The sequence below is a fragment of the Sminthopsis crassicaudata genome, chromosome 5 (genome assembly GCF_048593235.1).
Source record: "Sminthopsis crassicaudata isolate SCR6 chromosome 5, ASM4859323v1, whole genome shotgun sequence".
Classification (NCBI taxonomy): Eukaryota; Metazoa; Chordata; class Mammalia; order Dasyuromorphia; family Dasyuridae; genus Sminthopsis; species Sminthopsis crassicaudata.
The window spans coordinates 86,210,457-86,234,114 of NC_133621.1; the positions used below are offsets into that span (position 1 = coordinate 86,210,457).

The window sequence follows — 23,658 nt, forward strand, 5'->3', positions numbered from 1 at the left end:
TTCCAAATATGTCCCTCCTATTTCCTTATTCAGAAAACCATCATTTATAACAAAAGTTAAAGAGAAAAACAGTTCAGCAAAACTAATACATCAACTATGCCTAAAAGCATATGCAATATTCCATATTTTCTTTCTCTTCCTCCACTTGGCAAAGAAGAGAGGGCATATTTCTTTAAAGCCTTTTGGATTTCCTTTAGTAACAGACAAATTTAGCTTTTATTCCACAACGGGGGGCTTCAAATGCAAAGGTTCATAGGAAAGGCGATAAAGTCATTGGGTACATGAAAGAAAAAAATGGGGGATCCCAGGCAATTAGTGATGAGATGTTGGAGGGACACATAAAGAAGATGCTTTCTGTATCCTAGACTGGGTGGTTGTTGGTTGAGGGTCACCCTGTCCAAACATACCTCATATGCTCTGTTGTCAATTCCAAGGAGGCCCAAATATCTTTCAGAAAATGCAGAAGCTTTGGGGGGAAAAGAGGAAAATATTAGCTACCTATCCCTTGGCTTGGAAGACAGATACTCTGCCCATTTCCATTCACAAAAACAGATCTTTATCTTGATTTAGTAGACTTTTTGCTTGAATAAAGCAAATTACTATGGTATTTTAAAATGTGTACTTTGGATTTTCTTTTGATTGTAAAACCTTTGTTTCCTGGGCCTATATTAATGTGATTTCTGAATTAATGCCCAAAGACTTTTGTGATCCCTTCAATTACTAATGTTCTTCCTCAAATTATCTTCTATAAAACCTACTTGTGTCCTTCTATTAGAATGTGTAACTTTGTTAAGAGCTGGGAAAATACTATTTTTTATCTCCAAGGTCTAGCACAGAACTTTGTATGTAGTATTTAATAAATGAGTGTAAAATGAAATTATACACAAGGGAAAAGAATCAAATAAAGATTAAATAAGTCATTGCCAGAAGAAATTCATGAGGCTTAAGATACATGCAATTCTGTTTTTTTCCAATGCTATTTCTAGCTGAATCCAAAATTTTGAATGATTGAAGATTCGTGTTTAGAATGATGATTTTTTTAGGCACTGCTAGTTCCTTAATCATCAAGGCAGAAGTCAATTCTCTCTTTTACAAAGATAGGGAAATGAAAGCATATATTTAAAAACATTTCTACAAGATTAAAATAAAAAGAGTGTTTTTTAAGTGAACTTTCTAGTACCTAGAAGATCCAACCCTGATATCAGAACTTCTATGCATTCTAAGTAATCCTGGTTTTACTAAAGATTTAAATTAAATCTATAATGGAAGGTAGATTTTTGAATAGAAAAATTCAGCTATTGTGAATTTTCAGACCCTTTCCTTATCATCTAGATCATGTTCATTTCATGACAGGCACCAGGAAATATAAAATAAATATGGATAATTTTGGGGGGAGTGGTTGTGAGAATAGGAAAGATCTTATTTACAAGGTGATACCTGAGCAAAACTTTGAAAAAACTAGGGATCAAACTAAGAGGTAGAGGTGATAAGGAAATGTACTCTAGGTACAGGGGACAATCTGCATTGTTACTGGGACATATACATATTATTTGACAAAAACTGCTTAGAAAATTGAACAGCATAGTTAATTCCATCTAGGGAAATGGCTCATAAAGACATAAGTAAAGTTCAGGATTTTTTTTTAAGTATGGGGAAAGAAAGAAAGAGGCTACACTTGTACTATTCGGATACCTCATGTTCTGCCACAAAAAAACTCAACTACTTTTCAACTTTTTCCTTTCTTTCTCAGAAAACACCTAAGAAAGATATAAACCCTCAATCCAGTGAAGGCCCTTTAGAGACCTAGGGCCATGAAGGAGGAAAGAAATGGGAGTGAAAATGTAGGTACAAAGGCTTGCTCTCTTCCCTTCTCTAGCTGGGGTTGAGCACTTCTCACTCTTAAGTAATTAGACCTTCAATCTGTTTTAAGTCCAGCTCCTGCAGAATATAAATGTGATTTGTGGTAATAGATGCCAGCAGGCACCTGCTCTGTGATAGGCACTGTGCAATATCCTGGGAATATAGAAGAAATAGTCTTGACCTTAAAGGAACTTATATTCTTTTTTTTTTTTTTTTTTTTTAAGGAACTTATATTCTAGGAGAGATTCACCTCAGAGGAAATTATACTAGCAATGAGTGGGAGACACTGGGAAAAGTCTCCTGAAGAAAGTGGGACTGGAGCTGAGTCTTAAAAAAAGCTAGAGAAACTAGTAGGAAGATAATAACCATCATCATCATCATCATAGCTAACATTTATACAATAGCTTATAGGGGCCAGACAATGCACCAAGCCCTTTACAAGTATTTCATTTAATCCTAACAACAACCCTGGGAGGTAGGTGCTATTATTCTTCCCATTTTTTTCAGATGAGGAAATTGAGACAAACAGAAGTCAAGTGATTGCCCAGCTACTAAGTTTTCTGAGACTTAATTTGAACTTGGGTCCTCCTGACTCCAAGCCTGGTACTCTAACCACTGTACCACCTTGGTGGTACGGTGCTCAGTAAGGAGCAAGACTGGAAAGGTAGAAGGAAGGGGCTAGGTATTTTCGGAGACACTTCCCCCACCAGGGTGCATTATACAAATTGCCTTTGTAAGGGACTCTTGAGTCACTGAAGATGGAGAGATAAGGATTTGAGCTGAGGGTGTATGTGGGAAGCAATACTGCTCACAGATATATCAATCATGTCCTCTGAGAATCAGTCCTCCTGGTGACAAGGGCTATTTACCATAGTATTTGAAGTCTGTTATAGGGGAGAGAGCAGAACCGCAGGTGAAGACTGGACCTTGACTTTGACCTTGATTTTCCACTTTTGTTGGAAGAATGTAAGTACTCAGGTACCCACCATAATCCTAGTGTAGAAAGAGAAAAAGATTAGATATACATTTCCATAAGTTAGTAATTCAAACAGTTTCAGGATATGATGGAAATAAAGCACAAGCACATTATTATAATTATAATTGTTATAATTATACTCCATTGTTATAATAGTACTTTTATTATTATAATAAAGGAATCCATTTCTACTCAACTGCCCTGAAAAGCAAAAGGAAACACATTCTCTCATCAATCCTTTGTTCTTGAGTTTTGTGTTTTTACTGTCACATTTGTTAAGTGTCTACTATGTGCTGGTCACTGAAAATACAAAAAAAAAATTTTTAAAAAGCCCTGCTGTCAACTATCTTACATTCTTCTTGAGGATGCAGGTGACATGGAATAAGAACTTTACTCAGTCTGTTGTCAGAACATTTTTGTTTCAAACAGGATGGGTTATGACAGTGGACTGATTATAGTTCTTGTTCCATATCATTAACATGTGAAATTTATACAGAATATAGAGCTATTGGGGAGTGGGGAGGAGTCACTGGGTAGAAGGATAACTGAGAAAATCCCAAAAGATCACCTGTAGGAAGCAGCAGTTGAGCTGAATTTGGAAGTGAATTAGACCAGTTAGGAGGTGAAAGGGAGGAGGAAGGAGATGGAGACACACGTGAGGGGGACTAATGTGAAATCAGTCTGGGAGATATTAATTGCTCAGAGGAGTTTACATTTAATCTAGAGTAATAGGAAATCACTGTATCTCTTAAAGGAGGGAAATTATACCTTATATATGTTATTTTGACAGATGAATAGAGGACTGTGAAATATATAAATGCAAAACAGTCATATGCCTACATATATCTACATGATTAGGTCCTCATTTTTATAGCAATTTGTTACAAATTTAGTATTGATAATGAATATAACTAAGTTTGATTAACTATTATGAACATTTAAATAAATGAATCTCAATATATAGTGTTATAACATTTTACTCATTTCCCTGTATATTATCATAAAAATATTCCTATTCAAGTTTCCTCTTTTATAGTTATAATTAGGCTGTTCCTTAATTTTTTGCTTTTCCTCCCCCTCCTTTCAATCAATGTTTGGCGATAAGAAAGCCTAAAATTCTCAGATAATTCGTTCTTCTGGGTAAGGTTATTGCAGGTTACTGTTGAGACACAAATATTACCTGGAAGAGTCATCACATTTAAGAATTATCATCCTTTACCATCTTAGCTAGAAATTGGTTTGTCAAGATTCATTTCATTTCTCTAGAAGGCCCTAAAGGGATGGGATGTAGGAGAGATCAGTTTTGATATAGAAATGCAGATGAGGAAAAAAAAAAGCAGCTTTGGTGTAAAGGGTAGGGAGATATAATACCTTCTCACCATCTCAAAAGGCCCCAAGAATCCCTTTTGGAAATGCAATAGGAAGCATAAGAACACTGAGCAAGTAGAAAGAGAATGGGAATGTGAGAAATGGAAGGGTGCTAACATTCCCAAGAAGCCTACTTCATCATTTTGTTTAGGTCTGGCTCTGTTATTGTTGATTACATTATATTAATTTGGGATCCAGAGCTATTCATTGTCTCATATGCTCCTATTTCTCATTAAATACTAGGCAAAATCCTGACACAGAAGAAACCATCCTAAATAAATTTTCTATCCTTCACATTCAAAGCTGAATTTGCTGAACCCAGCTCTTTGAGTTGTACTTTCAGTACTGACAATGCTTTGTACTGATCTAACCATTCTTTAGACTTCTTCCCCACCTCACCCCATTTAACAGCAAATCCTAGGATTTCATTTTTCCTCCCAATATCTTAAATATTTTTATTTACAATTTTGAGTTCCAGAGGGAAAAGGAACTGTATGTGCAAAAAGGGGACTTTTTGTAGTAGGAAGGAAATGGTAATTGTGTGGATGCTCATCAGTTGGGGAAAGGCTGAATAAGTTATGGTATATAAATGTAATAGAATATTATTGCTCCATAAGAAATGATCAGCAGGCTGATTTTTAAAAAGCCTGGAAAGATTTACTGATACTGAACTGATACCGAGTGAAGTGAGTAGAACTTGGAGAACATTGTATCCAGTAATAATATGATTATGTGATGATCAACTGTGATGGAGGTGATTCAAGGCAGTTCCAATAGGCTTGGAATGGAAAATGCCATCTACATCAAAGGGAGAACTATGGAGATGGAATGTGGATCGAAACACAGTATTTTTACCTTTTTTTGGTTGCTTTGTTTTTTGTGGGTTTTTTCCCCCTTTTGGTCTTATTTTTCTTACACAACATGACAAATATGTTTAAAAGGATTATATGTACTTAACCTATATCATATTGCTTGCTGTGTTGGGGAAGGAAAAGGTAAGGGAGGGAAAGAATTTGGAACACAAAGTCTTACAAAAACGTATGTTGAAAACTGTCTTTACATGTATTTGAAAAAATAAAATACTATTGAGAAAAAAATAAAGTTTTGAATTCCAAATTCATCCTTTCCTCTATGGTAATTAAACTGATAATAGGTTATACAAGTGTAATTATGTAAAACATTTCCATATTAGTCATTTTGTACATGAAAACTAAAAAAATGAAAGAAAGTGAGAAATTTTTTCTTTGGATGTGCATTGTATGTTTTCTTCATTATTTCATTAGGATTATCTTAGCTACTTTCAGCAATACAATTTTCTAAGTTATTCACAGTTCCTCATTGAACAATATTGCTATTACTGTGTACAATGTTCTCCTGGTTCTGTTTGCTTCACTATACATGAGTTCACGTCTTTCCAGATTTTTCTAAAATCATTTTGATTACCATTTCTTATAGCAAAGTAATATTCCAATACAATCACATGCTACAGCTTATTTAGCCATTCCCCAATTGATGGGCATCCCTTTAATTTCCAATTCTTAGTCATCACAGAAAGAACTGCTAGTTTTGTACAAATAGGAATCTTCTCCCCCCCCTTTTTCTGGATGTCTTTGCAATATAGACCTAGCACTGATATTAATGAATCAAAGGTATACAGAGTTTTATAACACTTTAGACATAGTTCCAAATTGGTCTCCAGAATAATTGGATCAATTCACAACTCTACCAACAATGTATTAGTGTTCCAGTTTTCCCACATCCCCTCCAACATCTAATATTTTCCTTTTTTTATTACATTAGCTACTGTGATAGCTTTGAGGTATGAGTTGTTTTTGCCTTTTGTATGACTAGATTCTTTGTCCGAAAATTTCCTGTTTATATCCTTTGACCATTTATCAATTAGGGAATGACTTGTATTTTTATAAACTTCACTTGGTTCTCTAAATATTTGAGAAATGAGGCCTTTATTAGAGATACTTGTTGCAATTTCTTCCCCCCATCCCCATTTCTCTTTTCATTATCATTTTGGTTGCATTGATTTTGTTTCTGCAAAACCTATGTAATCCATTCTCTGGACATCTTATAATGATCCACAATCCCTCCCTTGCAAGTGATGGGAGAGAAGGAAATCAGGGTCAAGGATCTAATCATTTGAGAGGCAGATGCTCTTCAGATTCAATGCTTGGCAAAAATCCATTTCTTGAATCTCTTAAGGACTATCTCCTGTCTACTTTACACAGCAAGCAAGCCAACTGGCAAATGAATGTAATTATTGCACCTTAAAAATACTTAAATCTAGGAAGGCTTTAAGAATCTTTTTTTTTTTTTTTGTCTGCTTGGGAAACTCTATGTGGCAACTCTCTGTAGCATACTAATACAAATAACAAATAAATAATGAATTAACCCATGGATCAAATCAAGTCTGCTTTTGTAGACCTGATGCTAAGAATGGTTTTATATATGAAAATAAATCTCAGGGCAGGTACTAGAGCAGACAGAATTGATTAGATCCTTGGCCAGTAATTTGCTTAGGAAAGTCTTAGGAAGCTTTGAGGACTTAGCCAGGGTTACAAAACTATTAAGTGAGGTTTGAAGTTAGATTTTTCTGACACCAGGTTAAACCCTCCATCCATTATAGTGCACTGCCTCTATTCACAGAATATATGATACAAGGAAACTCTACTGATTGTTCTTTCCCCTTTGGCATCAGACCATAAACAACAGTAGATTTATGGGTGCGATGCAATAAAGCAGCTGATACCTAATAGTAGCTAGCATCTTCCTTTCCCTCTTTTCCCCAGAGAACATAGAAGAAAAAAAGCTAAGCAAACAACTTATCTCTTAAAAGCAAAATAATAATAATAAATCACAGGTCATCAAACTGTAGACACTTTCAGTAAATCAAAGTGAAGTTGAAATGATGAAATCATTTAATGCTTTTCAATAGATGGGTGTGCCCCATATGGAAAACATAGACTCACCTTTCCAAACACAGCAACACGTGTCTTGTCAATATAGGATTCCTTCAACATTGCCCTATAAGGTTAAGGGGAGAAACAGGATTTAAAGCTAAAGTGCAATGTGTACTGTCTTTTTTTTTTTTTTTTTTTTTTTTCCTGGTAAAATCCAGCGCATCTCCCAATTAATGACCTAAAGAAATGGAAACCATTCCTGAAAATGGCAGACAGCTTTCACATTTCAAGGTCAGAAGGAAAGAGCATTTCATTAACCTATTAACCTCTCAACAAGGGCTTATTAAGCACCCACAGTGTGCTTAAGTCAGAAACACTGAGCTAAGTAGTGAGTATAGAGAGACAAAAACAAAATAGTCTCTGTCCTTGAGAGGGAAAAACTGCATATACAAATCCAAGTTCAAAATATATGTGAAATAAATACAAAGTTATATATTTTGGGAAAGGCATTAGCAGCTGGTAGAGATTAGGAAGGGCCTCCTATAGGAAGTAGTGATTGAATTATGCTTTGAAGGAATTCAAAGTGAGAGAGATGAGAAGGGAATGTTTTCCACTAGACATAGGGGATGATTTTTGCAAAGCCGTCTGAGATGTGGGGAGAAGAGATATTGTGCCTCAGGGTGAGCAAGGAGAATAGTTTGATGGAAACACAAAGTGAGTGAGAATAATGTGAAATCAGTCTGAAAAGATAAATTTGAGCTGGCTTGTGAAAAACTTTTAAATGGCAACTCAATTGTTTATATTTCATTCTACAAGTAACATGGAACCACTGGAGTGTATTATAGAGGAGAGAGAACTGGTGAGATCTGTGTTTTAGGAATATCATTTTGGCAGTTGTATGGAAAATGGTTAGAGCAGAAAGAGATTTGAGAGAAGGAGCACCTTTAGGATTTTGTGGCAATAACCCAGGTTAAGGAGATGAGTATTTGGATTAGGATGGAGAAAATGGTCTAGATGGAAGAGATGTTGTGGAAGTACAATTAATAAGACTTGGATAACTGATATTAGGAAAATCTTCCCAAGAATTTGGATTATTCAAAGTTGAATACACTGCTTCAGGAAGTGGTGAGTTCCCTTCCTTCAAGCAGAGGCTGAATTACCACTAGTTGAGAATGTTATTCTGGGTATTCGTTTCAGGTACAGGTCCGATAGATGCTGAGTTTTCTCCTAACTACGATTGCATTTGCAGAGGCCATACATCAGTAACGATGCGCTAAACCAATTTGAGAATAACTGGCAGGCTACAAACAGTTGGAGAGTTAGGGTAATGTCTACCTCAAACATGTGAAGACTTCTCTTGGCAGAATGGGTGAATGAGGACAATTTGTTCCAATGGCTGTGAGAGCAACTGAAGCAGGGGCTATGGAGCACTTAGAACTTGGTCAATCACTGAAGAGAGCAAAGTCATCCTGGACCACTGCCAGTCATCCTGTCTTTTGTCTTGCCATCGGACTTTGAAGACTCAGGAAGAGAAGCTGAGGCTGATGATTTTGGGCATCTCTGCCTCACTCTAATACATCTCATGAACAAGTCAAGACATTTCCCATGATGTCATTGACCCTTTTTTAAAATGAAGGATGAACAAGTTGCCTACTATATCTCATACTGGCTACAGCCACAATTCACTTTGCTCTCTCGCCATCTTATTAGCCAAAATATCTTCTTCTGTCCTCTTGTCCCATCTCTGCTTTATACTTCTGCAGTCATAATAAACTAATTTTGTCACTGCTTATTTCAATCTAATTCTCTGTGGCTTTGCTTACCAATCCCTATAGCTTTCCAAACTAAAATATCCTTCTCTAGTCACTATGTAAATTAACAAACATACATACATACATACATATATATATATATTCACACACATGTGCATATATGTATATATATATATATATACACACATATATTTGTACAGATAGTTTTCTTTTATTAGAATAGCTCCTTGATGGAAGAGCTGTTATTATTTTTAAATTTTTTATCTCTAGCTCTTTGTATAGTACTTAGCACGTTGTAATTGCTTAATAAGTATTTTTCTTTCTTTCATTTCATACTGACTCTAAAATTCAGAGATTTTCTGATGGGATAAAGGAAATAAAGAAGAGTAAAAAGTCTAGGTTGCAACTCTGAGTGGTTGCAAACCTACCAGAGTGGAAGTATATTGGTTCCACAATGGAAAGAATTATGGGTTTGGGGTAGGAAGGGAAGATGATAAATATCAACACAGATTTTTTTTAATCTATCTTCTGTTTGCAAAGAGTGCCAACCCTTTAAAGTTCACCTTAAATTCTATTTTCTCCAAACATCATTTGATCTCTCTGATTTAAGCTCTATATGTTGGTGTCATCACCATATTAGACTGTGGGATGGTATCTTACTTGAATTTTGTATATCTCCCAGTGCCTAGTTCACACAATAAGCATCTAATATTTGCTTGATGAAGGAATTAATGAATAAATGACACTGATAGGTACTAGGGTGACACAGAGATGTGAGAATCAGTTTTTCCTCTCAAAGAAATTCTAGTCTAATTGAGTCAATAGGCCTGGCCTCTTGTCCTGACTCCTTCCAGGGATGTGAGACTTTAGGTAAATTACAAGTTCTATGGGCTTCAAGTTTAATCATCTGTCAAATGAAAACCATAAATGTCGGAAAACTAAAATAAGATAATAGACATGAAAATTGCTTTTTAAAATGTAAATGTTCCGTTACAATTTAAGCTATTATAAATATATTTAGTAAAACTTCATTAATTCTGATCATATTAATTTGGAATTGATTATTTAGAAGTAGACTGGGTGAAAATTTGTCTTTGAAATTTTCTTTAAAAAAAGATGCTAAGTAAATGAATAATGTAAATTAGATTTCAAGAGGGATATTTAACTGATTTAATGAGAACTTTCAAGTAATTAAAAGTATCCTTTGCATATTAGAATTTAATATGTAAATGATCTTTACTGTTCATTATAGTGGGACTAATAGAAACACCCTTTGAGAACACATTATATATATTAGATGTTCCAAAATGATTATTGGTGTTATTTAATTGTTTTGGTCTTTGTGACCCCCATTTGGGGTTTTCTTGGTAAAGATACTGGAGTGATATGTGTAAAAATCTTTGTGGCAGCCCTTTTTGTAGTGGCTAGAAACTGGAAATTGAATGGATGCCCATCAATTGGAGAATGGCTGAATAAGTTTATATGAATGTTATGGAATATTATTGTTCTGTAAGAAATGACCAACAGGATGATTTCAGAAAGGCCTGGATAGACTTACATGATCTGATGCTGAGTGAAATGAGCAGGACCAGGAGATCATTAGATACTTCAACTATAATACTATATGATAATCAATTCTGATGGATGTGGCTCTCTTCAGCAATGAGATGAGACAAATCATCTCTATTTGTTCAATAATGAATAGAACCAGCTACACCCAGCAAAAGTACTATGGGAAATGAGTGTGAAACACTACATATTATTTTCACTCTTTCTGTTATTGTTTGCTTGCATTTTTGTTTTCCTTCTCAGGTTTTTTTTCCCTCTTTCTAGATCTGATTTTTCTTGTGCAGCAAGAGAACTGTATAAATATGTATACAGATATATTGGATTTAACATATACTTTAACATATTTAACATGTATTGGTCTATCTGCCACCTAGGGGAGGGAGTGTGAGAAAGGAGGGGAAAAGTTGGAACAGAAGGTTTTGCAAGGGTCAATGCTGAAAAATTACCCAAGCATATATTTTGTAAATAAAAAGCTATAATAATAAAATAAAAATAAAAAGATACTGGAGTGGTTTGATATTTCCTTCTCCAGCTCATTTTACATATCAGGAAACTGAGGCAAACAAGGTTAAGTGACTTGCCTGGGGTCACACAGATAATATGCTTCTAAGACTGCATTTGAATTAAGGTCTTCCAGACAGACTTTGGTCCTGGAGCTCTATCCATTGCAATCTAGCTGCCCTTTAAATATCTTTCTTTCTTTCTTTTTTTTTTTTTTTTTTTCCCTGAGGCTGGGGTTAAGTGACTTGCCCAGGGTCACACAGCTAGTAAATATTAAGTCTCTGAGATCAGATTTGAACTCAGGTCCTCCTGAATTCAAGGCTGGTGCTCTATTCATTGTGCCACCTAGCTGCCCCCTAAACTAAATATCTTTTAATAATTTCAGACTATCCTTGCTCTCAGTGTTTTTTAAAGTTTTGTTAATGCCTTGTACAATTAACAGTACATGTTATGGCACTGCCAATAATATTTCTGGTTTCATCTCTTTCTTGTCTCCCACCAATGAACCTTCCTTTTTAAACAAACAAACAAAAATCCCCAATTAAACAAAAATACTGAACAAAACAATAAAGTCTGACAGTCTGTAACTTCCCACAACCAAATGTTCCTGAGGATCAACCCAGAGAAGGAAAGTCTGTTGCATCATCTGTCAGGGGCTAAGATTGCTTAGAGGCAGTGAGCTGCCAGATGAAGTCAGAAGACCTGAGTTCAAAATCCAGTCTCAGAACTTATTAACTATGTGACCCTAGGTAAGTCACTTAATCTCTGCCTCAGCTTCTTCAACTGTGAAATGCAGAAAATAATAGGGCCTACTTTGTAGGATTATTGTTTGGATCAAATGAGATAGTACCTGGAACACAAGAATTCAATAAATGTTTGTTTTCTCCTTCTTTATGTTACTTTAAAAATATCTAATAATACCCAATATTTATAGAGTGCTGTAAGATTTGCATCATTTATTACATATATTATCTCATTTGATTCTCATCATAAGGGGTAGGTGTTCTTATAATCCTTATTTGTTAGGCATTTTTTTCCCCCACTACTTTTCATCTGGATGTTTGGTCTGCATGCATTTACTACCTGACAGCAAGATATCACATGTATTTGCTAAATAAAGTATAGGAGTCTTTGGAAACTTTGAAGCTTGTGGAGCCAGCCCTGGGCTCTCTTCCACCTCACAAGCACTTTTGCATTTTATTCTAGGCCCTACTATTGACTCAACAGGAAGCATCAGGCTCTTGACAATCCCATCATTTTGGGGATTTCCATTTCCTGATCCTAAAAAAAAAATCTAGATAATGATACTCATTTGCAAAGTGCTTTGAGATCTTCTGTAAAGAGCTGTTATTTCAGTACAAAATATTGTTATTATCCTGTTGCTGTCAACTATACCCAGCTGTGCTCTCTGTAACTATATTTTTAGTTGTGTTTTCTGAAGTGAATCTGATCATTACAAACCCTGAAGACTATTTTTTAAAAAAAAATTGATACCAGGGCCTCAAGGTTAAAATAGTGTATGCTTAGGGTGAGATTACAATGTTGTTCTTGGCTCTAGATGGGAGAGTCTTGGCTGGAATCAATCAAGCAACAAATATTTTTGATGAATGCCTACTGTGTTGTTAACACTATTTTAGACATTGTGATTCTTGGGATTCCACGTTCTAATCTCTCCCATACAGATATTAGATTAGTCTTCCTCAGCATCACTGCCCAGCTCAAAACTTTAATGTGTCCTCATTGCCTCCTGAATGAACAGCAATCTGGCATCAACTTACTTTCCTGGAAAAAAAAAATGAGGCTATTTGCCACAGAGCCCTTCCCTCTTCATCTCATTTATCTGACACCATTCCCCACTATATCTTCTTTTTACCTCAATTTCTAATGAAATCATAACCCTTTTTGTCAAGACAGGGCATTCTACAAATTCCTTTGATCCTAAACTTTTCTGTCTTTAGCAGATTGTCTTCTCTTAACTTTAATTTCTATATATGTATATATCCCTTCCCTGATGATTCCTGAAATCCCTCCATCTTAAAAATCTGTGCTAGATTTCACATGCCTTCAGCTAGTATGCTTTATCTCTTTCCATACATTCTATAAGTATTCTCTTCTTTCTTCCTTCCCCCCTCTCTGTCTGTCTTCCTTCTCCTTCACTTTAGATATTTTGCATATCTCTCCAGCTATTAGTTTATTTTTCTTCTTGAAAATGCTTGTTTATAGTCAAGGTGTCCATTAGTCTCACTTGCTTTGAAATCTTTTGCAATCTGGCCTCCAGTTTCATCATTGAACTGAAATGGCTCTCTCCCAAGTTATCCATGGCCACTATGCTAAATCCAATGGGATTTCCCCAATCTTCAATATTTCTTGTCTTCTCTGAAGGAAGTTACATTATTCATGACCTCCTGTATTCTCTCTCCTCTCTGGGTTTTCATGCCCTGGCTTTCTCATTGTTCTTCATCTGACAATTCATCTTCCCTTGATACTAACTATAGGAGTACCTAAGGCTCTGTCATGAGTCCATCTCTTTTTCTCTCTCTTTTTTCTCAAAGGTAGATGGAAGGAGTGTGGGTTTTAACTGTCATTATCTATGTGCCCTAGAATAAATCTCTTCAGGCATGTGTCCTTATCTAACAAAATGGAGACATGAGTCTAGATAGACTCTAAGATACCCTCTGGTTTTAAATCAATGAACCTTTGATTCATAGGTTCAGTGATCGACAATGGTTCTGTATATGTGGTCTTAGTCTCTGCTCAAGCTCTGAGCCAGTATCACTAACTGCCTAATAGACATCTCAGACCAGGATGCCTCACAGATAGCTCAGACCCACCATGTCCACAACAGAACTGATTCTCTTTTCCTCCAAACCCACCTCTCTGCTGTCAAGGACATACACACCTCTCCTATTCCATGCTTCCAACTCCAGCATCATCCATCAACCTTTATTCACTTTTACTCGATTCACATATCCCATTCAATTTTTAAATTTTTTTTTATCTCTCATGTATATATATCCCCTTCCTTCCATTCTCACATAGTCACTACCCTAGTTCAAAATTCCACTCCTTCTTATCTCCTTTACTGTAATATACTCCTAATTAAGTCTTCTTAATTCCTTCTTTCCTACTAATTCATCTTGCACATAGTTGCCAAGACAGTTACCTTAAAGAGAAGATCTTGCTCAACTCTTACTCAGTAAATTCTACTGGTTCTAAAACTCAAACATCATCTTCTCTCGCTTTAAAGGTCCTCTGATGCTGGCTGGCCCTTTCCTATCTCTCCACTTGACCTAAAGACTCCTTCCCTCCATACTCTCTCTAGACGATTGGCTCACTTACTGTTCTTCACAGACTGCAATATGCCATGTGTCCCCTCTTTCTATTCCTCATAGATCTAATAATAAGAAGGTTATGATAATATAACAATGATGACAATACAGAATAGTCTATGATAAGCGCATCAGAGAAGTGCAAAATTAGGTGAGCTTCAAGAAAGGATCTTCATGGGCAGAAGAAAGGTGACATTTGACCAAAATTCAAAGGATGGGTAAGAAATTAAGATTTAAAGGGAGGAGAAAGGCCATTCCAGGAATGAGGAATACCAAAAATCAAGGCAGGAAAGCCCAAGTCATGGTTAGAGGACATTTAAGCCTGAGCTTCATTAACTGTGTTGCAAACTCTTAGTAAAGGTGGGCAGGAGCTTTTCAAGTAGGTGAAATGGAGTGTTATGGGATGAGGTTGAAAAGCTAGACTGATGTCAGTCTATGGAAGGCCTTGAGTGCCAGGCAATAGATTTGAACATTATACTATAAGCAATAGGGCTAGCCATCAAAGATTTATGGCCTAGGCATACATAATATTCAGTGAAGTGAACTGTTGAATCATTTTAACTTCTTTCCTTCCTGAAAGGGTTTTTTAAAAAATTTATCTTCATTTCTGACATAGAATCTGCAAAAGGGGATATTCAACAATTATTTAATGAGCCAGCTGAAATGCATCGAATGACAGTGAAGATGCTAATGCTTATTCTTTTAATTACACTATATCTAGGATTGTTTCTGACTTTCTATGTAGATAAATTTGGGACTGGGTGAATTCTTTCAGTAACATCTCTCCCCTGAAAAGTCATGTCTTATGCCAGATGTTTTGTGTGCCATAATATAATGAGATACACATTCTCCAAATTGTGTGTGTGTGTGTGTGTGTGGTGTGTGAGAAAGTAAAGTGAGTGAGAGAGACAGAGACAGAGACAGAGAGAGCAGAGAGAGAGAAAGGAGAGATAAATATATAGAGAGATTGATAGTCTTGGACAGGTTTTTGATGGATTCCTCACCATTTTATTGTTTTTAGTAATTTTGGGGAGGTCTGTATTACTCTGCTGATGTAGGAGATACCATGAGTAAATGAGAATATAATGTTCTCAGAATGGGAGGTCCTAAAGGTGTGAAAATTACACTGTGGAGTCAGAAACATGAAAATATGTTTTGGGTTATTCTCTGAGCAAGGACAGTTACACTGATCCATTCACATATCCCTCTTGTGACTAATGGTCTTTATAAATGAAACATTGGCCAGGGGAGCAGTGCACTCTGTAGCCACTCAGTGAATGAATCTAGCTGAGACAATGAAGGACCTTCATCCTAAATGGCACAGTGCTAGAGCCTGCTGAGCTAATCATTACATTAAAAAAGAGAAGGCTACAGGAGCAAGATATCGTTAGGGGGGAAAACCAATGATATTTTACCTTGAAAGTGGCCTGAGACTTGCCCACAAAGTCTGTTGCAGGCATGTTGAAAATTCATGCAAATGATATGTGAATGTGCACAACTATGTCAAGGACCCAGATGTGGCTCCCTGGAGGAGCTCACTCTTATGCCATTGAAATGCTTTGCCCTATTACCTTTCCCAATTCAATTCAATTCACAAGGTATTGGGCCCTCACCCCACAGCCTTCAACTGATCTTTCTCTTCCAGGGAGCCCAGTTTTCTCTTCACTTCATGGAGGAGCTTGGTTCCTTGGAATCCGCTACCGCGACCGTCAAACTTCACCACGATGGCACCGTGACTGCTGACCATCACAGTTTCCCAGTTGACCTCAAATTTTTCAGTCACACTCTGGCTCCCTGGTGTGCCATCCCTGAAAAGGTAAAGGATAACAGTTTAGATTGAAAGAACTATACTAGATGGCACGTACTGGGCTCTCAAAAGTTTTTGGTCTCAGGACCCTTTGCACTCTTAAAAATGACTAAGGACCCCAAAAAGTTTTAATTTGTTAAAATAACAATGTTATATATTGTATCTAGGTTATATTGTAACACATGTAAAATGTATGGGATTGCCTGTCATCGGGGAGAGGGAATGGAGGGAGGGGGGGGATAATTTGGAAAAATGAATACAAGGGATAATGTTATAAAAAAAAATTACTCATGCATAGATATACTGTGAAAAAAATTCTAAATAAAAAAAAGAGAAAAAAATATTAGTATATCAACCTAATCTTTCCTATAAAAATAAAATAAAATAAAATAACAATGTTAAATCCATTGATGCTATTATTAACATTTTTGTGAAGATTAACTATATTTTGCAGACCAAAACAACTTAGTGAAAGGAGTGGTATTGTCACACTTATTTTATTTTGTTCTTGCGAATCTATTTAATGCCTGAATTAGTAGAAGACAGCTGCATTCTTATATCTGCTTCTGTGTACAATCTGTTACAATATGTTGTTTTGATTGAAGTCTATAAAGAAAATTTGGCATCATGCAGATGTGTAGTTGGGAAAGGAAAGAGTATTTTAATAGACCAATATCATTTTAGTATTTTTGTTAAAATAGCTTTGACCTCAAGGACCTTCTGGAAGGGTGTCAAGCCTCCATAGACACCATTTTCAGAACCTCTAAACTGCTATATGTCTAAAGTTCCTTCCAATTCTAAATTCTGGAATCAATAATATGCCATTTGGGAGCAGACTTTTTTTTTTTTTTTTGGCAGGACTGTTCTCTGGTTCCTCTCAAGTGCTACTTCCTAGTATTTTACTTTATTTATGGGGCCAAGTCTATCCTTGCCCACATCTCCCACCCAGTTGAGAGATGTTTGTTCATCAACTGTGAAGAAAAGGGGTGTGACTGATCAATTGAGGTGAAAAGTCAGGGGGGGTAAGTGGAGAATCCTCCTCTTTGAGGAGCGATCCTCACCACCATTTACATAATTTAAAAAAATTCACATATATCAGCATTTCTCTTTTGGACTTCTTTACTTAGTGTTCCAGCCAGCATACTTTTTAGATTCTGTCTAATCAAGTGCTGTTAGCTTAATGAGTTCTGATCTCTCTCAAGCACCTCCTGTAATGAAATTAAGTTCCCTTGGAGGTAATTGGATAGCCGTGAGATTTTGGCAGTTCTCAAGTCCTTGGTGGGAGGTAGTTTCAAGGATGATGATCTTTTAAAATCATTATTATTTTCTCAGTTAGATTGTCTCAGTTTCCCCTTCCTTTCTTCTTTGGAATGAAATTAACAATGAGGGGGATGGAGCCAGAATTATAACTGATCTATATCGGGTCCAGAGAGAAAAATCTCTCTAAAAACCACTTCTTGGGATTCTGCAGGTCCTTATGAAGCTTGGTGCCCTAGAGTTGGGATACCCTGGATTTGTGCTGCGGCCCTCCTGCTACCTCTTTCTATAAATCTAGAGTAGAAAGGACACTGGATGTGAGCTCATTCAACTTGGGTTTCAGTGCCCCTTCTGTGGACCTGGGCCCATCGCTTAACATTTTTAATATTAGTTTTCTTCATCTATAAAATGAAAGAATTGAATCAGATGGTCTCTGGATAAATAACCTTTCCAACTCCAAGATACTAAGTAATATAGGAGTTGCTTTGGAGTAAAGAGGAAGTTCCGATCCCATCAGATATTTTATGAACTGCATAATTTTGGGCAAGCTATCTTACTTCTCTCAGCCTTAGTTTTATCATTTGTAAAATGGAATTCTCACAAGGATTGTTATAAGGATACAAATATATAAATAGTTGCATCAATGTAACTATTGAGTTGTTTTGGTTTTTGTCAGACTCTTTGTGACTCCCTTTGGGGTTTTCCCAGCAAAGACACAGGAGTGGTTTACCATTTCCTTCTCCAGCATGTTTTACAGATGAGGAAACTGAGGTAAACAGGGTTAAGTGATTTGTCCAAGGTCCCATAGCTAATATCTGGGGCTGCATTTGAACTCAGGTCTTCCTGATTCCAGGCTTGGCACTGTATCTACTGTCCCACTTAGTTGTCCATATAAATGTCCACTATTATTATTTCATGGAATAGATAGTGAATACCTTTGTAATACTGACATCAAAGGATTGGTTCAATGCATGCCCTTCTTAATAATACTGCTTCCCAATCTTGGGTTGCAGCCCATTTTATGGTTGTCAGTTTCTGCAGAGGGACAATAAAAAAGTCTTAGAAAAAGATGGATTACTTCAATTTGACTGGGAACAGGGATGGGAAGAACAGAAAGGAAAATGATTCCTTGATTATCCATTAGCTTCTCCTTCTTTCTTACTCTTTGTGTTACTCAGGCTTTATAAGACTTTACTCCAAAAACATGAGAGGTTGGCAGTTAATCCCTTTGTATCTTTCTACCTTTGCTAAGTGGTTTACAGGATACTTGATTCTCCTAAGTATGGTCACTCTTTTCTTATCCTTTAGAACATCCAAGACAAGACTAGATTATGCAAAAAGGAATCACAGGATGTGTCACAGGAAAGAATCTTAAAGTTCTAGAGCCATAATTAACTAAACCTGGACCTGGGCCAATTAAGTTGAAAGGTAGAATTAGGAGAGGGGTTTAGAACTCAGAGGATAGGCCTACTACTAAGATGCCTGGGAGAGTTCCTTGCTTGAAATGGAGTTAAAGATGAAGGAGGCTTCCTAAAACAAGGTGGCAAGGAGATTGGGACCCTAGGAGTAGCAGATAGAGGGAAGTTATGCCCCTTTATCATTGTAGGACCACTAGGGAAGATCAGGGAAAAAAGAGAAAACATTGGGAACAGATCTCACACTAGTCAGAGCTTTGCTAGTGCAGTCTCTAATAGTCACAGAAGTCTAATGAGTTTACTAGAATTCTTTCATTCCATACTAAACATTGAAAGGGACATTTTTGTATTATTGTGATTATTATTATATTTGGATTCCATCATTTAAAAAATAGTTCCTTTTAATTTTACTTTCCTTTTAGAATATGAATGGTGTCCATTTTAGATCTATAGCAAAGATGAGAAGGATTTATCAAATAAGTTAAAAATTCCTCTCCCCCATCCCTACATTTTCCCATACTTAGTGATTAAATTATAAGGAATGTGATTTAACTGTCAGTATATCCAGATGTGGTCTTTGAATGAAGCTCCAGAGCATTCATTTCAAAAAGGAAAGTGAGGGGAAAATGACTTTTCTGGAAATTTGAAAAGGTCTTCCTTCTGGACTCCCATTGCTAGAAAACTGGGTGGGGTGGGGTGGGTGGAGCTTCTACTCCAGAGATGAGGGTTAAAAACCATTGGTCTGGAAAACTAGAGGGGCCTTTGGTAAGTGTGAAAATCTTCTGAATAAAACCATCCCCGAGGGAGGAGGAGGAAAGATGGAGAATGCATCAAACCAATCCAGAATGTTAGGAAACTGGGTTAATTTTTCTTTGGCACCTATAACGCCATCCTTGGGGGTCATGCTGTGAACCTGCCTTACAGGCGAGGTTATCTCATAATAAAGTCCTTTTAGAACTTCAGTAATTAAAACCTTTTGGATAGGGCCCAAGCACAGCTTGAATTTTGTTCTTTGGGCTTACAGCAAAGTTGGCACTTGCACTGGCTAGCCAGGAGTGTTCTCTTCTCATAAGTGACTTTATAGAAATTCTCCTTTATCCTTGACATAGTGGCACAGGGTCCCACTTAAGGGGGAGATAGAAAAATCACCAGGGGGAAGAGACTAAGGCAGGCTTAATCTCTTTTCTTCTTTGAGGACTTTGGGCCCTGGCAGAAGAGAGTTTTAAATGAATGAGAAGATCTTTCCTGACACCTCCTGGCATTTCCCCGGTCATTTCTCATCTCTTCTTTAAACAGTTCAACCTTGAAAAATGGAAGTCATACTTACACTACCAGGAGCAGAGGATAGTGGGTGGTATCCACAAAGGTGGCCGGCTTTAAGATCTGCATTGGCAATACTGGGTGGGAACAGACAAACATGTTAACATTTTAGTGACTGATGGATAGACATGGTTCATAATTAAATAGCACTTTACATTTGATGGAACACCATTCTTGCAATGGTCTGTGAGGCAGATAGCGCTTTATACCCATCCTGAAGATGAGAATATTATGACTTAGAGAGGTTAAAGCCTGTCCTTGGCCACACAGCTTACACCAGGTACCTTCTTTCTGCAATTTGCTTTGATCCTTAATTCTTCTCTCTCTGACACCTCTGCACTCTAGTCAAACTTTGAGCAAGGAAAATTGGGCAAATGGTGGTACTGCTGGGGGGAAGTGATGTCAGAAGAGAGGACTTTTGGGGAAAGATTATAGGCTCGGTTTTAAACATGTTAGGTGTGTGTGTGGGAAGAATACAGGTAGGTCATCCAGCTAGAGTTATACTGTAAGCAATTCAAGCCTGAATCCTGAATACAGATCTGATTATGTGACTCTTTTCAAGGTCACTCACAGTCTCCCACTACTTAACTTTCCAGGTTATCATGCTTTCTTGTACTTGGTATATCCTTGAAACATTATTTCTTTATTTTTCTCCCTCCCTCCTTTTCTTCTTTCCTTCCTCCCCTCCTTCCTTCATTCTTTCCTTCCTTCCTCCTTCCTTCCTCCTTCCTTTCCTTCCTCCCTTCCTTTTTTTCCTTCCTTCCTTTTCTACATGAGGCCTTTCCTAATACTTTCATTGGTAAAGGCCTCCCTCCAACAGACTTCTTTAGCATTTTATTCTGTACTTGTCTAATGCACTTATCACATATTATTGGGAATTACAGCTCCCTGGCTTTGTATCTTATCTCCCTACTAGGCCATAACTTCCAGGAGGGCAAGATCTGTACCTAATCTAGATATTATATCTCCCCAAGAATCTTGCATAGTATTCACACTTCATTTAATAGCTTAGCAAATGCTTGCTGAATTGCAAAAGACTGACCTGGTTATGGAGTCAAGGGATTGTTTAGGGAATAAGGAGAATAATCAAGAGAGTGGATATCTAAGAAGGGAAGGCCCTGCATTATGGTGGAAGGGGCTAAGGATCAGAAGTCATCAGGAGAGCTCCTCTGAGCTCTGTCACCAGCTTATTGTTGGATCACAAGTTAGTCACTTCACTTTGCTGTTCATTTTCATCATCTGTAACCTGGGAATAAATACACCTGTGCTCCCAAATCTACAAGTTCATGGCAGAGATTTGATGAGCTCATGTATGTGGATGTATTTAAAAGGGAGAAGATGTACAAATGTGTGGGTTTATTAACAGCAACATCCCAGGCAGAAAGAAATGAAAACCCTTAGGGCTCCATGAGTCACTTTGTCATGCATGGCTTGCACAACACACAATTAAACATCTTCCCATCTCTGTTATTTTCCCCTTAGGCAGCAGTGTCAGTATCCCAGCTGGGAATCAATATTTGAAGGGATTGGGGGAGAGAGAGAAGAAAACAGATCCTGGGTGATATTGGGACAAGGAAGAGAGAGAAGGAAAGGACAAGGGGGGGTGTCTATGGACCAAAGCAAGATGGCAGTGCTAATTGCTGGATGGATATTGAGAGCCCCACTCTGTGCCGGAAGGGATACTTGAAGGTGGTCTGGTTACCAGCCTCTGAAGCCCCAGCTGTGCCTTGTCACTATCCAGGGTTTTTTTTTGGATCTATTCCTCAGGCTAGTGAAAACTGCCTTAATAATGAAATAAAAATAAAAAATAAAAAACCCAAAGATCAACTACAACAAATTTCCCCACTGGGTTCTTTCTCCCCAAACAAAACTCTACAAACCTTCCTCCTTAAATTTGGCATTTGTTTACTCATGGTAAACAGAACCTAGATTACCAAAGGCTTAGCAATTAACTCAGAATTAGTGGCATTTTCAATATGATTAATATACAGGTTCACCACAGGCTAGACACGTTTGCTTGGCAATCATTTTCTGACACAGGGTCTAATTACTTATTCCGGTTGAATGCTAATGCCTTGCAAATTGGATCAATGGCCCTGGGACAAGCAGAAAGGCTGGGGATGGACTTTATCATTTAAATATCCATAAAACATGGACTGGGATGCTTCTGTTACTGATAAGCCGAAGGGCAGACCTTGGAAACTGGGCCCAGTGGCCAGAAAATAGCATTAGATTCCAGAAGAGAGTTCCTTAAGACAGATGATCAGAGCTTTGTATAATCTAACACCATAAAACAAGTAAAACTCTTTTTTTTTTTTTTTTGGTGGGGGGGAGGTCAGGGGAACCCTCTGAAACCTTTAAGGTCACTTTCACCTAGATGTTTTTGTTTTATCATTATTCTATTGTTCTTTTCTGTACTCTTTAATGATTCATTATTCCTGCACAGCTGAGTCCTTGCTGAACAGTGTTTTTCTGAGCATCATATCACAGATGGAAAAACCAATTAGACATACCTGAGCAAGAACCAATATTAGGGGGGTCACCCCTAAACCTGCCATATAAAATCAATGATCTATGTAGTTGAGTTACTTTGTCAAGAAAAGAAACCAAAAGATTCTGGTGGCTTACACTTCTATTAGGAAGAGAGGTTGGGACCTTGATGAAACCACACCAAATGCTCCAAGTTCCATGCAGCCTCTCCAATTCCTCCTTGTTTCTGTAATGAGGTGAAGATTCCCATACCTGAGGTCTAATGACTCCACTATGATTGTAGAGTCTCCCTCTGGCAACCAAGGCACAGATATCTCCTTTGCCTCCGATTCCTCTTGTCCTGTGCTCTCCCTTTTCTTGGTCCTCCTGGACCTTTGGTTGTGTGGCACATAAGATACCACAATAAAAATCTTTTGCTTTCTAAATAACTGGTTTAACTCTATTGTGAAAACCTCTTTTAAATCCCCAGAATGCTAGAATAGATTGGGATGGACTCAATTTTTGGAGTGAAATTAGGTTTCAGGTAAATGAACACCGAAGTCAGTGTGGTTGATACTACCCATTTGTTTGTGACCATGGATGAGATCTTAGCATCTTTAAAGAATACCTTTTTTCCATCCATCATCTGGCTGCTTCTTCCTGGCAGACTGATTCTATATGTGAATTTTACAAGTGCAGGCAAATGGTCATTTTCATTCTTAAAATACTAAAGTCAGGTGATCTTTGGGCAGTAATTTCCCTTCTACTCTTCAGGGTCATCATGACTCTAGAATAAGCTGTTTAATATGCTGTGAGATTTAAAGATCTTAAAGAATGCTCAACTGGATTATAAATGAGTCTTGGTGGAGGATGACAGGAAAAGGGGGCCCATATTTCCTGTGGGAAAGAAAAAGGATTTCCTTCATTGTTTCTTTCTCATCTCTCTCTGTCTCTCTCTGTCTTTCTCTCTGTCTCTTTCTCTGACTCTGTCTCTGTCTTTCTCTTTCTGTCTCTCTCTCTGTCTCTCTGTCTCTCTCTCTTTCTCTCTCTCTCTGTCTCTCTCTCTCTCTGTCTCTCTCTCTGTCTCTCTGTCTCTCTCTCTC

General features: G+C 37.2%; 1 protein-coding gene across 6 annotated transcripts in view; it reads right to left on the reverse strand.

Moving 5' to 3' along the window:
• DPP6 (dipeptidyl peptidase like 6) overlaps positions 1-23,658 on the reverse strand; it is a 1,195,887-nt gene that overhangs the window by 9,658 nt on the left and 1,162,571 nt on the right. For 5 of the 6 annotated variants that reach the window (XM_074267390.1, XM_074267388.1, XM_074267391.1 and 2 more), the window contains 5 exons: positions 20,094-20,163; positions 15,901-16,095; positions 7,186-7,240; positions 2,730-2,853; positions 408-466 (listed from right to left, as the gene is read on the reverse strand). In XM_074267390.1, coding sequence (XP_074123491.1) covers positions 408-466; positions 2,730-2,853; positions 7,186-7,240; positions 15,901-16,095; positions 20,094-20,163 — 503 coding nt within the window. Of the gene's footprint in view, positions 1-407; positions 467-2,729; positions 2,854-7,185; positions 7,241-15,900; positions 16,096-20,093; positions 20,164-23,658 lie in introns of those variants that run through there. The other variant, XR_012482250.1, reaches the window with a different exon arrangement.